This window comes from Numenius arquata, chromosome 2 (genome assembly GCF_964106895.1).
Source record: "Numenius arquata chromosome 2, bNumArq3.hap1.1, whole genome shotgun sequence".
NCBI classification, from domain to species: Eukaryota; Metazoa; Chordata; class Aves; order Charadriiformes; family Scolopacidae; genus Numenius; species Numenius arquata.
This window is the reverse complement of record NC_133577.1, coordinates 79,578,098-79,592,808: the sequence shown is the minus strand read 5'-3', so window position 1 is coordinate 79,592,808 and position 14,711 is coordinate 79,578,098. Positions and strand designations below refer to the sequence as shown.

Genomic DNA, 14,711 nt, shown 5'->3' with positions numbered 1-14,711 from the left:
AGCAGGAGGATGTGGCTGTCCAGAGCGGAGGCTCCTTCATTGGTTTAGACAAGGACTGTGTCTGCCCTTGCTAGAAATGCATGGAAGAAAGAGAAAAAGATGTCAGGGAAAAAAGAGAAACCATGGGTAATTAGAGCAAAGGAGCAAAAATGAACAAGAATCTCTTTGTCCATAAGATGAGCCCAACTGTACCAGACAAACATCCTGAATCTTGAAGTCGATTCACCTTATCGGCGTAGTGAGGTAGTGCGTCTAGTCAGAATAAAAGCATTGCAGCCTGACTTCCAGTGCTCTGTGGAGCAGCCTTGCAAATAATACCACTTTAGTTTGATTAGAGTAATACGTGAGCGATCTGTCTGCAGCGTCAGAGAAATTTCCGCTGTAACATATTCCTGTCTGGTTTAGACACCTGTCAGTAGTGCTGGGTTGCAAATGTTCCTACCGAAAGAAACGTTTCTATTTTGTAATAATAATAATTTTTTCAAAAAAGTAACCTTGTAGGAGCATTTCTGAGGTTCTAAATACAAGCGACAGCCACGGCACTGTGAGAGGCTCCCCCCGCTACTGGGAGGCAGCTGCGCGCCTCAGGCAGGCGGGGACACGTTTCCCTGTAGGATGGATTACTGGAGCACGTCCCGAGGGAAGAGGCAGCGGGGGCTGCTTGGCCGAAACGGCCACGACCGGAGCCAAGGGGGTGGGTTGTTCCCCTTCCCCCCGGCGCCGCCGCTGCCCCGGGAGCGCGGCCCGACCCCGTCCTCCCCCTTCCCCTCTGGTGGGCGGGGCTGCGCGCAGGGCGGGGCCAGCCGCACGCTCCCCCATTGGGTAGATTTGGATCCGCAGCGCCATTGGCCGGCGCGAGGGCGAGCGTGTCGCAGCCAATCGGAAAGCGGGCCGGGGCGCGCGGGGAGGCTATAAAAGGGGGCTGGGAGGGGGGACGCGCCCGCGCGTCACGACGCGTTGTGTCACGTCGGTTTTGGGCGGCGGCTGCGGAAGAGCGTTGTGGGGCGATGTCCGGCCGCGGGAAGCAGGGCGGGAAGGCGCGGGCCAAGGCCAAGTCGCGCTCGTCGCGGGCCGGGCTGCAGTTCCCCGTGGGCCGCGTGCACCGGCTGCTGCGCAAGGGCAACTACGCGGAGCGGGTGGGCGCCGGCGCCCCGGTGTACCTGGCGGCCGTGCTGGAGTACCTGACGGCCGAGATCCTGGAGCTGGCGGGCAACGCGGCCCGCGACAACAAGAAGACGCGCATCATCCCCCGCCACCTGCAGCTGGCCATCCGCAACGACGAGGAGCTCAACAAGCTGCTGGGCAAGGTGACGATCGCGCAGGGCGGGGTGCTGCCCAACATCCAGGCCGTGCTGCTGCCCAAGAAGACCGACAGCCACAAGGCCAAGAGCAAGTGAAACAAGCCCGAGGAGCGCTCCCACCTCAAAAGTAACCCAAAGGCTCTTTTCAGAGCCACCCACTTCCTCGTAAAAGGAGCTGTAGATCCTAAAAAAAAAAAATTCGTCAAAAACAACAGAAAAACCCTTTGCAATTGTGCCCGTTGAAAATTGACGTTTATGTGCTTAGTACAAAAAAAGCTAGCAAAACTCCAAATTTTTAAAAAATTGCGTTTAAACATTGCAAAATAATCTGTTAATTGCTAGAAGACGCATACTGAAAAATAGGTTTATTTCATATAAAAGTGATGGCCTTGCTCTGGGCGGGGTGAGGACGCGCAGCCGGAGGTTAGGGCAGGAGGGAAGTCCCAGCACCCCCCCTTGCCCCCCCCCGCCCTCTGACTGCTCCGGTGTCGGCTCAGCCCTGGGTGAAGTCGAGGTAATTCACCGATGTTTTTAAAAACAACCCCGCCCCTCCCCCTCGCCCCCCCCCCCCCGCCTCTCCCCCCCCCCGCCTTGACCTACAGACGTTGTCTTTTTTTTTTTTTTCCATAACAATAGGCGTTCTAAATTATTAATTTTTAATACAGTTTTCTCAGGGCTTTGTCTGAGCTGCCGTGCCCGGTTTCTGCCTGAATCCTGACTGGGTTGGAGAGAAATCAGTAACGGCTGGGCAGGCGATTTGACGCAAAAATGAGTGTTTCTGGTTCTGATGTTTAGCTTATCTATAGTTCTGAACCTAAGAGAAGTTGAAATAGAAGGAGGAAATCAGGGGTTATAGGTCAATAAACGCATTTTAATAATTATCCATTCACAAACATCAATTATTTGGATCATAACATTGTACGTTTTAATTCCACTGCCAGTTACAGTCACAAGCGGTAACAGTTTACAGGCCCTCAGCAAAACAAAGGGTTGTAGGCAACAATGAAAATATGAGAGAATACTTGTTTCAATTCTCTATGTAATGAATAAAAAAAAAAAGCCTTTATTTTTAATTTGTTTAAGTCTGGTGTTGGTAAGGGACAGGTGAAGACTGTGCACCTCTTGCCAGCAGCCAGTCGTTTTAGCATAACAGATACATCAGTTGGATGAGTTATTTTTCATATCACTTCCAATGCAGGAATCCGTCACTGGACAGTAAAAAAATTGAATATTTCACAATCTGCTGTGAAAGGGGACCCCGAACTGATAACGTGGGCAAGTTTTATTGTGCAGAAGCACGGAAAAATCAGCTGCAGCAGTGTCTCCTTAGATAACGATGACTCAGATTTTCACCAATCAAACTGTATCAAAATAAAAAACACGGCTCAATTATAAAGTGATAGGGCACTGATTATAACTGTTAGCCAAAACTGGCCGTGTTAAGTTCTCACGTTGCCTAATTTATTAGGAAAATAAAGATTTCTGTAGCAGAGCACTAGGGAACCATGTCTGTATTGTGCACGCTGAGCAACACAGTGCAAGCTGCTATGCTGTAAAAATTCATCTCCTTCTGGGGCACGAACAGCCCTTCACAGGACTTTAATCTGCTTCTCACCTTGTTGCATGATGCACTAATTTAATTTATTTTAATTGTTTTGAAAGGGGTAAAGGATTTTGGACAGAGGGACTAATTTCTAATCCATATTCAGTGCTCGAGATGAGCCTGTGTTACTTCCTCCTCTTTGAAATCAATTTGCGATTAAAATATCGATTCAAATCCCTGGTTTTCAGTTCAGATTAAGAGAAGACCCTTTAAAGAATAATAATTAATTACTTTGGAGATTTAGTTGCCCACGTCGCGGATTTTATTTAGAAGGAAAAACAAAAGTTTCTGTCTCCCGAGGTCTGCCCAGGTCCAGGACTCGGGGTTTATCGCTTCTTTTTTAACTCACCCTTTGCCTCTTCGAAGGGAAACTTCGCCCAGGGGAACAACAGTCTTTCTTTTCCACGCCACTGCCAAACGGGGGGGGTTCGGCGGCGGAAATTCGGATAAAAACGGGCTTTTTCGACTCCTAAGAAACACAAAATGAGCGGGGAGAAGGGACCTTTCTGCCGTGCAGCGGGGCGGGCGCTGCAACGCACCAATCACCGCTCGGCTCCGCTCTATAAATACGAGGCCGCCGACTTGCTCCAGGCCCAGTGGTTCCCCCCGATCCGTGGACGACGGCTGCCACCATGTCGGAGACCGCGCCTGTTGCCGCTCCCGCTGTCTCTGCTCCCGGGGCGAAAGCCGGCGCCAAGAAGCCGAAGAAAGCGGCGGGCGCCGCCAAAGCCCGCAAACCCGCCGGCCCCAGCGTCACCGAGCTGATCACCAAGGCCGTCTCCGCCTCCAAGGAGCGCAAGGGGCTCTCCCTCGCCGCGCTCAAGAAGGCGCTGGCCGCCGGCGGCTACGATGTGGAGAAGAACAACAGCCGCATCAAGCTGGGGCTCAAGAGCCTGGTCAGTAAGGGCACCCTGGTGCAGACCAAGGGCACCGGCGCCTCCGGGTCTTTCAAACTGAACAAAAAACCCGGTGAGACAAAAGAGAAGGCAACTAAGAAAAAGCCGGCGGCCAAGCCCAAGAAGCCGGCGGCCAAGAAGCCCGCCAGCGCCGCCAAGAAGCCCAAGAAAGCGGCGGCCGTAAAGAAGAGCCCCAAGAAAGCCAAGAAGCCGGCGGCCACCGCGGCCAAGAAAGCGGCCAAGAGTCCCAAGAAAGCGGCTAAGGCAGGCCGCCCCAAAAAGGCAGCGAAGAGCCCGGCCAAGGCGAAGGCAGTGAAGCCTAAAGCAGCCAAGCCCAAGGCGGCCAAGCCTAAAGCGGCCAAGGCAAAGAAGGCGGCGCCCAAAAAGAAGTAAAGCGCCTGATATAGAGTCTACTCATTTAAATAAACCCAAAGGCTCTTTTAAGAGCCACCCACTTACTCTCAAAAAGAGCTGGGACGCTGTGGTAATCACAGCAGCAAAACTAAATCTTGCAACGGGTTTTAGTAGGGAGTGATACCGAAATGAGAAAAGTTATCATTTCGGAAACGTGCGCGCTGGGAGCCCCGGGCTGCCCGAGGGAGGAAATGTTTTCCTACGTGCAACTGGGGACCCCGGCGCTTGCTCCGCCCCTTTGTTGTTGCCCGGCGCAGCCCCGCGCGGCTGCAGGAAGCGGCTGCGGCTCCCGGCGGAGTTTAAAAGTCCCGCGCTGAGCCCGGATTGGCCCCTTCCGCCCACGTGGCCACGCCCCCCTCAGGCCACGCCCCCCGGGGCGGTGACTCCCCTCTCTCCTGCAGGGACGTTCGCGGCACCGCGTCGGCCCCTCCTTCCCCGTTCCGGGGGCGGAGCTGGGGGGGGGGGAGCACAGATCAGGGATGGGGAAATCCCTGCGCCGCGCCCCGGCTCTGCCTTCGCCCGCAGAGAGCGGCTCCCCGGCAGCGCAGCTTCGGTAGACGAACAAGGGCGCGGCGGGGCAGGAAGAGCTGTGCCCCCCCACCCCCCGCTCCAATACTCTCACACCCCCCCCCCCCCGCGCGTCACCGGCCACCCCCCCAGCTTCACCCCCATAACAATTACTTATTTGATTTTTATCAATCGACCCCTGTACAACTTCCGTCTTTGGTATTTTAAAGCGGGAAAAACTTTTCGTGGAAAAAAAGAAAAACATCTTTCCCTATTTTCAATCGAGTGGGAAGGGTTACTTCACTGAAAAAAAAAAAGCGCCCAGTGCTGCGGGGGGAGGAGGAGGAGGAGGAGGAGGGGAAGTGCCGCACAGGAACGTACAGAAAAAAATCAGAAACCAAGCTACAAGCCCGACTAGAAGGCTTGCCTCAGAAACTGCTTTAAAAATATTTATTAGTCGCTTAAATAGGCAGAAATAAATTTATTTTACAGGTATAGGACACCGAAAGCAACTTCTTAATAGCAGACAGGATTTTCTTCCGAAATTATCATGTAAAAGAAATTAAAACCTTTAGAAAAATAAAAGGCGACTTACCTTACCACTGCAGGACTTCTGAGTTCTGAAAACACGGAGCTGGTGAAACAAAAAGGACCGAGTTGCCGCTGCTTTTTAGCCATATTCAAGTGCAGAGCTAACAGCACATACTCAGAAACAAGTTAAACTAAGTATAACTATCTGCCGAGTACAGGCCGTTGACTAGGAGCCCTCTACATAAGCGACTACATTTCAGCTAATTAAAGAGACAAGTATTTAACTTTAGTGCAACGTACCGACAAACAAGCTACTTGCGTACCTTAGAAGAAAAATAGTAATTCAGCCCCTCCTATGTGAAAAAATTGGTGGCTCTTAAAAGAGCCTTTGGGTTAATGGGTTAAAACCAACGGTGCCGAGGCGCTCGCTCTACTTGGAGCTGGTGTACTTGGTGACGGCCTTGGTGCCCTCGGAGACGGCGTGCTTGGCCAGCTCGCCGGGCAGCAGGAGCCGCACGGCCGTCTGGATCTCCCGCGAGGTGATGGTGGAGCGCTTGTTGTAGTGCGCCAGGCGCGAGGCCTCGCCGGCGATGCGCTCGAAGATGTCGTTGACGAAGGAGTTCATGATGCCCATGGCCTTGGACGAGATGCCCGTGTCGGGGTGCACCTGCTTCAGCACCTTGTACACGTAGATGGAGTAGCTCTCCTTGCGGCTCTTCTTGCGCTTCTTGTCACCCTTCTTCTGGGTCTTGGTGACCGCCTTCTTGGAGCCCTTCTTGGGCGCGGGGGCAGACTTGGCCGGCTCAGGCATGACGAGAACGCCCGGGTAGCTCAGCAGCACCGGAGTACCCGATAATGCGATTACTCCCCTATTTATAGGGGCCTTATGCAAATTTCTTGCCTCCGCGATCAGCGCTTCCATTGGCGAAGGGAGACACTGACGTCAGACCTCGTACGAACGGCTTGGCAATTGGTCCGTTTTAAATCCCTCGCTCGCATTGGTTAATAATTCGAACCCCACCAACCAATCACAACGAGCCCTTTCAATCGCACGGATCGGTAGCGAAGCTCGTCCTCTGCTGTCCGGCCTCGCCCCGCCCCCGGGGTCTCCCGGAGCATCCGGGCGCCTGTGTCTCCTGCAGCTCGGGCGGACCCGGGTGTACAAAGTGTCGTTACCGGCAATTTCTCCGGGAAAAAAAAAAAAATAATGAAATAGATAAAATTGCAAGGGGTTTTGCTACTCTTTCCCCCCCCCCCTTCCAAAAGGTATGCCTGAATGCAGCATGTAATAGCCGGCGTTCGTAACAGCAAGAAGTTACCTGTAAAAAGGGAGAAAATGCAACCAGAAAAGATACAGACGTTCTGGAATAGTGAGCTTTGTTAGTATTGTGTTTAGAATTCATAATTCTGGCCCACAGAACGTGGCTTGTTTTTCAGGACTTAAATGAGATGGAAGTTCTGATTTAATGTGTAACTGGAAAGAATGTGGACTGCTTTTGGGATGTAATAAGTATTGGATGAATTTAAGTCAAAGCAAGATATTCCTGATAATAAAGATGGTCTTGAGTTCTAGCTGTTTTCTTGTTAAGTCGACTTAATTGTTCAAGAAGAAAATAATTGTTTAAACAGTCTAACATGTTTAATGGTATTAAGAATTCTGACTCAGTTTTGTTTTTTTAAAAAAATACATGATGGGGAAGTGTTCTTTAATACAGTATTAACCTGTATGTTTAGAAAATGAGTAATCATGGGGGGTTTTTTTAATTAAAATTCTCTGTGGCCACATTATAAATTACAATTATAAATTCATTCATTGGTAAATGAGTGCCATGATCACTTTTAAAGGGATCAAGCTAATTTTTGGTTGAATGATGTTAGGACTGAATAACTTGTTATCATATAGACAGTGCTATAACAAAGCTATTTCCATTTTGAACCCTTAAGGGCCATTCAAAGTCTAGACTTTGTTGGTATCAGAGGAGATGGATAGCCTGGGCCCATACAAGGGACCTATCTGTCGTGGGTAAATGTCACTTAAGGTGAGCAAGACTGCTAAAATCACAACACCACTAATTGTTCAAGGAGATTTGTAAGGACAGTGACAGAGATTCTGGGCAAGAAATAAAAAGATTCACCACCCTACTGGTCTGGATTTGCTTCTGGTTTTTTTTTCCTTTTACCCTGCTGGGAAGAACTCTGGATGCACAAAGATTTCCAGCCTATGTCCAAAATACTGCTGTCTGAAGAAAGGGAGCCAGATGAGGAAAGAGTGGGACCTTTCTCCTTCCCAGTGAGTAAGGCTTGTTTGCAAGTGTTTCTGCTGTGCTCAGCACCAAAATTAGGGGGACAAAAGCAGCCACCCATGTTGAGGAGAGCAGCTTCCTGTTGCCTCTGTGATGCTGCAGCTCTCTAGTCTCATGTTAACCTCCTCCAACTCTGCTTTCCCTCATCAGGAACAGGGATGCGGTGGGTGCTCATCCATCTCCCCACAGCTGCCTTTAGCAGTTCAATCAGCTTAAAGAAAATCTGGTGAGGCAGGAGGGAGCTGTATCTGCCATTTGAAGAGAAGAAAAATACTCTCTTTTTCAGCAATGCAAGAAGGGAAGCCTCACATATGCTGTGAACCTGATGACTTTCTTTTGGCATAAACATTACCTGGAAAAGAAGTTCACCGAGACCACCTCTGGTAACTGGAGTTCTCTCCTGAACATCTGTGAAAGCCCATGACTTGACATGCTGTTCTGGGACAATGTGGTGTAGGATCTCCAGTTTTGTCTCCACAATAGATAATGGAGGCTGTTGCTCTTGTTATGTTGCTCCAAAAGACAAAAAGCAGAATAACACAGGACAATTTCAGCAACATAAATTGCATGGGTCCAGAAAGCAGAGGCATTAAAAACAAGACTCTTCCCCTGAAAAACAAACCCATCTTCTGCAAATACCCCTCTCCCCATGTTAATCCTTTGAAGCCTGTTGATCAGTTCCAACAAAAATGGCAGTTGATTCAGGTCTCAGGGGTTCTCAGTTCTAACAAATTTTGTAAAGATCAGCTACGGATTAGAAAGAAATCTAGGTTAGAGTCTCCATTGAGGTAAGATGGCTACTATGAACTAAGCAACTACTGCTTGGTTTTAGCCTTCCAGCTAAAAAATCTGTTAAAACAAACAAACAAAAACCACCCCAAAACCAACAGCTGAATAATGAAGGCCATTATTGAATGTCATTATTGTATTGAAGGCCATTATTATAATGAAGGCCATTATTGAACTGAAGGCCAGATGTTCCTGGCGCAGTGTGGTTGTGTATGCTGCCACTTCACAAGGAGGTACAACTGGAGAGTGTTAAAGGTGAAATAATTGAGAAGGGGAGTAGGGAGAGGGTTAGAAGATATTTATAAAGGGAACTCAAGTTCTTGGAAAGAACTGATTGTGGAAACCTTATCAATATGGCAGAAGAGTTGAGTTCGTTGCACTGTTTAGACAAGGTATATGTGAAAGGAATCTAGACATTCATATTTCTCTCAATACTGTAAAAAAGCCTCACATGTTCCCTAAAGGAAATGGACATGAACTTGTTAACATTCAGTCACTCATCATTCATCCCACTTCAATAACAATGGAGTTTACAGTGACTGACCAAGGCTTTGGGGCATCTAAAAGAAATAATCCTTCAGAGTCAGGAAACGTAAGTCTGATGGGAGGGAACACAGAAAAGTCTTCAAGAACAGCTCCAGAACAAATCAAAGACATCAGACTTTGAAGGAATCACCAGCCTATGGCGTGTTACCAAACAGTATGAACTGTGGCACTCTATTTTTTCCCCTGGTTGGGGCATTTCCTCCAGGTGAACGCATCGTGCTACAGGCTGGCAGCTTTCTCCTGTTCAGGTAACTGCTCTAGCTGGAAGTTTCTAGGAAGCAATGGGAAGACATAAAAGTAAGTCTGCTGTTTGTGTTTTGCCACTATGGTTCCTGGGAGAGCTCTGCATAGATATTTCTGGAAAATGTCATTTCTTATTTTGAAATCTCAAGTCAGAAAGATAATCCATTTCCATCTGGACTCATTGCCTAAATGGGCTTCAAGGGAAAAAGTGGAATTTTTGAGCAGTATCTTGGCCTTCTGCAGCCTCTTCAACCAGAAATGCTGGAGCATCACTTATCTGATGAAGGGAAGTCAGACACCTGTGCATTATCTTGGGCTTGCAGAGTACACCTTGGCAATGTCAAAAGCTCTTGGGGAAAAAAAGAAAAAAAAAGGAAAAAGAAAACATTAACCAAAACAAAGAAGCAGAGACACAAAGATAGACTTTTAAGAGTAGTAGGATAAACATTAGAGATTTAGATTGGTTTCTGAACATATTTAATTTTAGTCTGGTGTATTCCACTGTGGTGAAACAGAGAAAAGAGCCAAGGAGAAGTCCCACAAGAAGTTACAGAACACCTAGATCATAGCACATAGAATTAGGGGTTAATACACATACATTGATGATGAAGCACAGCTGTCTAGAGCTTCTGATTATTTTGGAAAATAACTAGAGTGCGTGATGTGCCTGAGAATCACACGTGAGAAGTCTGGTTTTCAGGTTATAGTAGCTACTGTAGATCTTCTAGACATCAAGACCGAAATATTAAACATAATTGTATTAGATGCTGTGTACTTTGCCATCTATAGCTGCAAGTTTTCTAGTGTTGTAAATTGCTGGCTGTCACTACCATCTGAAGACTTATAACCAATTAGAGAAACAATTAAGTATATAGGAACATTTCTACAGCATAAAATAAATGTACGGAAAATGCCATAGGAAGAAAGCTAAGGATAAAGGGGGGAAGAGAAAGTCGGCATGCATTTTCTGAACTAAAATGATGTTTGGAAACTTAAGAATCCTAAAGATGATTAAGAGGAAGCAAGTCATTAAACGCATGTTTTCTTCCCTGTGTGGGCAGATGTAGAACTACAATTTATATAAATGTTACATCTTGTGTCCAAAAAGTAACACTATGAGAAGGAAAAAAAAAAAACACCACCCACCACCACAGCAAAAGGAGTACTTTGAGATATTATGTATCAAAAAAGAGTAAGACCACGAAAACGAGAAACACATGCCAAATTTTAAAAACCAGCTGATGCAATCTAGAGATTTTTTTCATGGGTACGTTAACAAGATAAATCAGTTCGTTCACTAGCAACTCAGTCCCATAAACGCACAAAAAAGGCACGTGACCATGCAGTCGGGAGGCCTGGGACAGGCAACTGACAACCGCCTAAAAAAGGAATGTACCCTCTCCATGAAACAACACAAATATAAATGGATGAATAGCGCTACGCAGCACCCGCCATAAAACGATGGATTAAATCCAGCGCTGAAACCACCACCCCCGCCCGCCTCCCCAACTCCCACCCCCGGCCGGGCCCTTTGTGGGAGCGCCGAGAAATGGCGGCGGCGGCGCGCGGGAGGGGCGGGCCGGCCCCGCGCGGGTGGGAAACGGCGCTCGCGGCCCCGCCGACCCCATTGGCTGGATTTTGCTGCAGACCCGCGCCCGGCCCCGGTTCCCCCCGCCCTCCCCGCCCCCCCCCGGGCACCCGGTGCCGCAGCGACACGGGCGGGATGCCGGGACCTGCGCGGCAGGAAGGAGGGTGTCCCACTCCCGGGGAGCCGCTCCCGCTGCGCTCAGCCCCAGCCAGCACCGAGGTCGGCTGCCTCCCGGGGCCGAGAGCGGGACGGTACCGCCGCCGCCCGCCCTCACCCCCCCCCGCCCCGTCGGAGGCGATGGCGCCAACGTCCCTGCCCGCAGGGGGAAGGGCGCAGAGAAGAGCCCGCCCTTGCCCTGCCCCGTCGCAGTCCTCAAACAGGTCGGACCGCCGGCCATATACACCGGCGCTGGCCGCCCTTCCCGCCACACGCTGCTGAGGTCGCGTAGAGCGAGAGCATGTCTGGCAGAGGCAAGGGCGGGAAGGGGCTCGGCAAGGGGGGCGCCAAGCGCCACCGCAAGGTGCTGCGCGACAACATCCAGGGCATCACCAAGCCGGCCATCCGCCGCCTGGCTCGGCGCGGCGGCGTCAAGCGCATCTCGGGGCTGATCTACGAGGAGACGCGCGGCGTCCTGAAGGTCTTTCTGGAGAACGTGATCCGCGACGCCGTCACCTACACCGAGCACGCCAAGAGGAAGACGGTGACGGCCATGGACGTGGTCTACGCCCTGAAGCGCCAGGGACGCACCCTCTACGGCTTCGGCGGCTAAACTCGATTCCTGGGATAGGTTGCGATTTTAGAACACAAAGGCTCTTTTCAGAGCCACCCACGCTTTCAAGAAAAGAGCCGTGATTGCTGTTCGTGCGTGTCTTTGTTTTCGCGGTCGCGAGAAAGCGGGGGTGGGGCGGGCGAGCAGGCAGGACGTGGGGGGTTGGTTTTTCGCTGTCACCGCCCGTAGCCCCCGCTGCCCAAGTCCTTCCCCCGGCCCTTCCTGAAGCAACAGGCGACTTCTAAAAGCGACAAACGAGAATGTCTCGATGGCGCTGTGTCAGAGACAAATACCCGAAGATCTACTCTCGGGGCTCCCCCGGGCTCGGGAGAAAAGCGTTCGGGTTATGAAAGACTTCAAGATTCAAGGCTTCGTTTTCCCGCCTCCCCCATGCTCACCCGTTCCCCTCCTTCCTCTTCTCGCCCCCCGTTACTCTTTCTCCCGGTCCTGCTTCCAAGCGGGAAGGGAAGGCACCAGCGGGCAAGAAAACCGGCATGCCGGGGGCAAGCGCTATAGCGAGAGCCGCTCCCCGATAACCGGCTCCAGAGCAGCTCCCGCAAACGGGAAGCTCATGAAATGGCGGCGCCCTCCTCTCGGCCACCCGGGGGCGGGACAAAGCCCGCGCGCCGGAACGAGAAGCAGCTCCGAGCACTGGTAGCGCTCCGGGAGCTGCAGCGGAAAGCGGCTGGGAGCCCTCGGCCAAAACGCCTTCCCTTACTCCCTTCACCCCCTGCTGAAAGGCTGCCCCTTCCCCGGACACCGCTCTCGACCCCGTTCCTCCCGCGCCCCGCACCGGCAGCTTGAAACGGGGAACCTCAAAGACTCGGAACCGCCGACACACGTGGGCCGCAGGAAGACGGCGGGGGGGTGGAAAGGCAGCGGGGGTTGGCCTCCCACCCCACCGGCGGCCCCAACCTCCCCCCGGTATCCCAGGAGAGGCGTCGCCTGGGGCACAGGCGGCAGCGCCCGGCACCCGCCGCCCACGTCTGCCCCGAAACGCAGAGACACAGCTCTCTCCAGTGGCCACGTCGGTGGCTCTTAAAAGAGCCTTTGGGTTTGGCGGTGGTAGGGCAGCGGCGGGAGCCTCAGGCGCGCTCCCCGCGGATGCGGCGGGCCAGCTGGATGTCCTTGGGCATGATGGTGACGCGCTTGGCGTGGATGGCGCAGAGGTTGGTGTCCTCGAAGAGCCCCACCAGGTAGGCCTCGCTGGCCTCCTGCAGCGCCATGACGGCCGAGCTCTGGAAGCGCAGGTCGGTCTTGAAGTCCTGCGCGATCTCGCGCACCAGGCGCTGGAAGGGCAGTTTGCGGATCAGCAGCTCCGTCGACTTCTGGTAGCGCCGGATCTCGCGCAGCGCCACCGTGCCGGGCCGGTAGCGGTGCGGCTTCTTCACGCCGCCCGTGGCCGGCGCGCTCTTGCGGGCCGCCTTGGTGGCCAGCTGCTTGCGGGGCGCCTTCCCGCCCGTCGACTTACGCGCCGTCTGCTTCGTACGCGCCATACCGACTGTACGCCTGTATCCCACGAAACCGGGGAAGCGTTGGCGCTTACGGCCCGTATTTATAGAGAGGGGCGGCTCCGCCCTCCCTCCTCTGATTGGTCGAAAATGTGAAGGATTTAATTGGTTAATTCCAAACATCCTGTAAGCGCGGCGGTAGCTGAATCCGCCCCAGCCCTTCCCCAAGGGATGTAGTTGTCTTTCTTCTTCTTTTTTTCTTTTTCTTTTTTTTTTTTTTTTTTTCCTTTTTTCCCTCCGGGAAGCTTGAAAAAACCTCTTAAAACCTTTTTTCCCTCTGGCTTCTACTTTTGTTTGGCTTATTTTTTTTTTCCTGAGTTGTCTGTGACTCTTGATTGTGCTTATTTGTTCTATGTTTTAAGCGTGTTATGGGATAAACTACATGACCTTAGTTGCTAAAAAAAGCACACTAACAGTATTTTTGTTTTTAAATTGAAAATAAAGCACTCTATTCTTCCAGAAATAGTTCTATGAAGTATCTAGAACGACGAAATTTAATTAAGCAGCTTTTTGCGTAGTTACATTTCACTAAAAAAAAAAATTAAAAAATATTCCTCTGTAAACCTAGAAAATATGTTGTTTTTACCTAACATTGGTATCAGACTTTTTTTGCGGATAGCATGACACTAATCAACTCAATGAAGGGTACAAGTAATAAACGCACGTCGTTAACAAGAAGAAAATCGCTTCCAAAGAACCGGAACATGGAAATAGTAATTACTGTCTGTGATTTCGTTCTTAAAGAGCACAGTTCGGCATAGAGGGGGTTAACGCGGGATTTTCAAATTGGCCCAATGAGCTCGGCCTTTCCATCAGCCAATCAACAAGCAGAGCACGGATATAAAAAGGAGTCGCCGGCGCTGGTGACTGATGCTTTTTTGTTCCTAGTTCCTGAGGTGCTACTGTACCGCCGAGACCTGTAGCGATGGCGCGCACGAAGCAGACGGCGCGTAAGTCGACGGGCGGGAAGGCGCCCCGCAAGCAGCTGGCCACCAAGGCGGCCCGCAAGAGCGCGCCGGCCACGGGCGGCGTGAAGAAGCCGCACCGCTACCGGCCCGGCACGGTGGCGCTGCGCGAGATCCGGCGCTACCAGAAGTCGACGGAGCTGCTGATCCGCAAACTGCCCTTCCAGCGCCTGGTGCGCGAGATCGCGCAGGACTTCAAGACCGACCTGCGCTTCCAGAGCTCGGCCGTCATGGCGCTGCAGGAGGCCAGCGAGGCCTACCTGGTGGGGCTCTTCGAGGACACCAACCTCTGCGCCATCCACGCCAAGCGCGTCACCATCATGCCCAAGGACATCCAGCTGGCCCGCCGCATCCGCGGGGAGCGCGCCTGAGGCTCCCGCCGCTGCCCTACCACCGCCAAACCCAAAGGCTCTTTTAAGAGCCACCGACGTGGCCACTGGAGAGAGCTGTGTCTCTGCGTTTCGGGGCAGACGTGGGCGGCGGGTGCCGGGCGCTGCCGCCTGTGCCCCAGGCGACGCCTCTCCTGGGATACCGGGGGGAGGTTGGGGCCGCCGGTGGGGTGGGAGGCCAACCCCCGCTGCCTTTCCACCCCCCCGCCGTCTTCCTGCGGCCCACGTGTGTCGGCGGTTCCGAGTCTTTGAGGTTCCCCGTTTCAAGCTGCCGGTGCGGGGCGCGGGAGGAACGGGGTCGAGAGCGGTGTCCGGGGAAGGGGCAGCCTTTCAGCAGGGGGTGAAGGGAGTAAGGG

The 14,711-nt window shown here is 52.0% G+C and overlaps 6 protein-coding genes across 6 annotated transcripts; 4 read left to right on the top strand and 2 right to left on the bottom strand.

Annotated features, from left to right (window-relative positions):
* Positions 1-1,007: 1,007 nt before the first annotated feature.
* On the top strand, positions 1,008-1,397 carry LOC141477136 (histone H2A). The gene has a single exon (XM_074166216.1). It carries the CDS (start codon positions 1,008-1,010, stop codon positions 1,395-1,397), a length of 390 nt encoding a protein of 129 aa, XP_074022317.1.
* A 1,990-nt stretch (positions 1,398-3,387) lies between these two features.
* Positions 3,388-4,193, top strand: LOC141479057 (histone H1). The gene has a single exon (XM_074168052.1). The coding sequence runs from the start codon at positions 3,537-3,539 to the stop codon at positions 4,191-4,193; it is 657 nt and encodes a 218-aa protein (XP_074024153.1). The 5' UTR covers positions 3,388-3,536.
* Positions 4,194-5,682: 1,489 nt separating this feature from the next.
* On the bottom strand, positions 5,683-6,063 carry LOC141476401 (histone H2B 1/2/3/4/6). Its single transcript, XM_074165081.1, has one exon. It carries the CDS (start codon positions 6,061-6,063, stop codon positions 5,683-5,685), a length of 381 nt encoding a protein of 126 aa, XP_074021182.1.
* Positions 6,064-11,178: 5,115 nt separating this feature from the next.
* Positions 11,179-11,490, top strand: LOC141476411 (histone H4). The gene has a single exon (XM_074165092.1). The coding sequence runs from the start codon at positions 11,179-11,181 to the stop codon at positions 11,488-11,490; it is 312 nt and encodes a 103-aa protein (XP_074021193.1).
* Positions 11,491-12,575: 1,085 nt separating this feature from the next.
* On the bottom strand, positions 12,576-12,986 carry LOC141476390 (histone H3). Its single transcript, XM_074165070.1, has one exon. It carries the CDS (start codon positions 12,984-12,986, stop codon positions 12,576-12,578), a length of 411 nt encoding a protein of 136 aa, XP_074021171.1.
* Positions 12,987-13,926: 940 nt separating this feature from the next.
* LOC141479305 (histone H3) lies at positions 13,927-14,337 on the top strand. Its single transcript, XM_074168407.1, has one exon. It carries the CDS (start codon positions 13,927-13,929, stop codon positions 14,335-14,337), a length of 411 nt encoding a protein of 136 aa, XP_074024508.1.
* Positions 14,338-14,711: the final 374 nt, after the last annotated feature.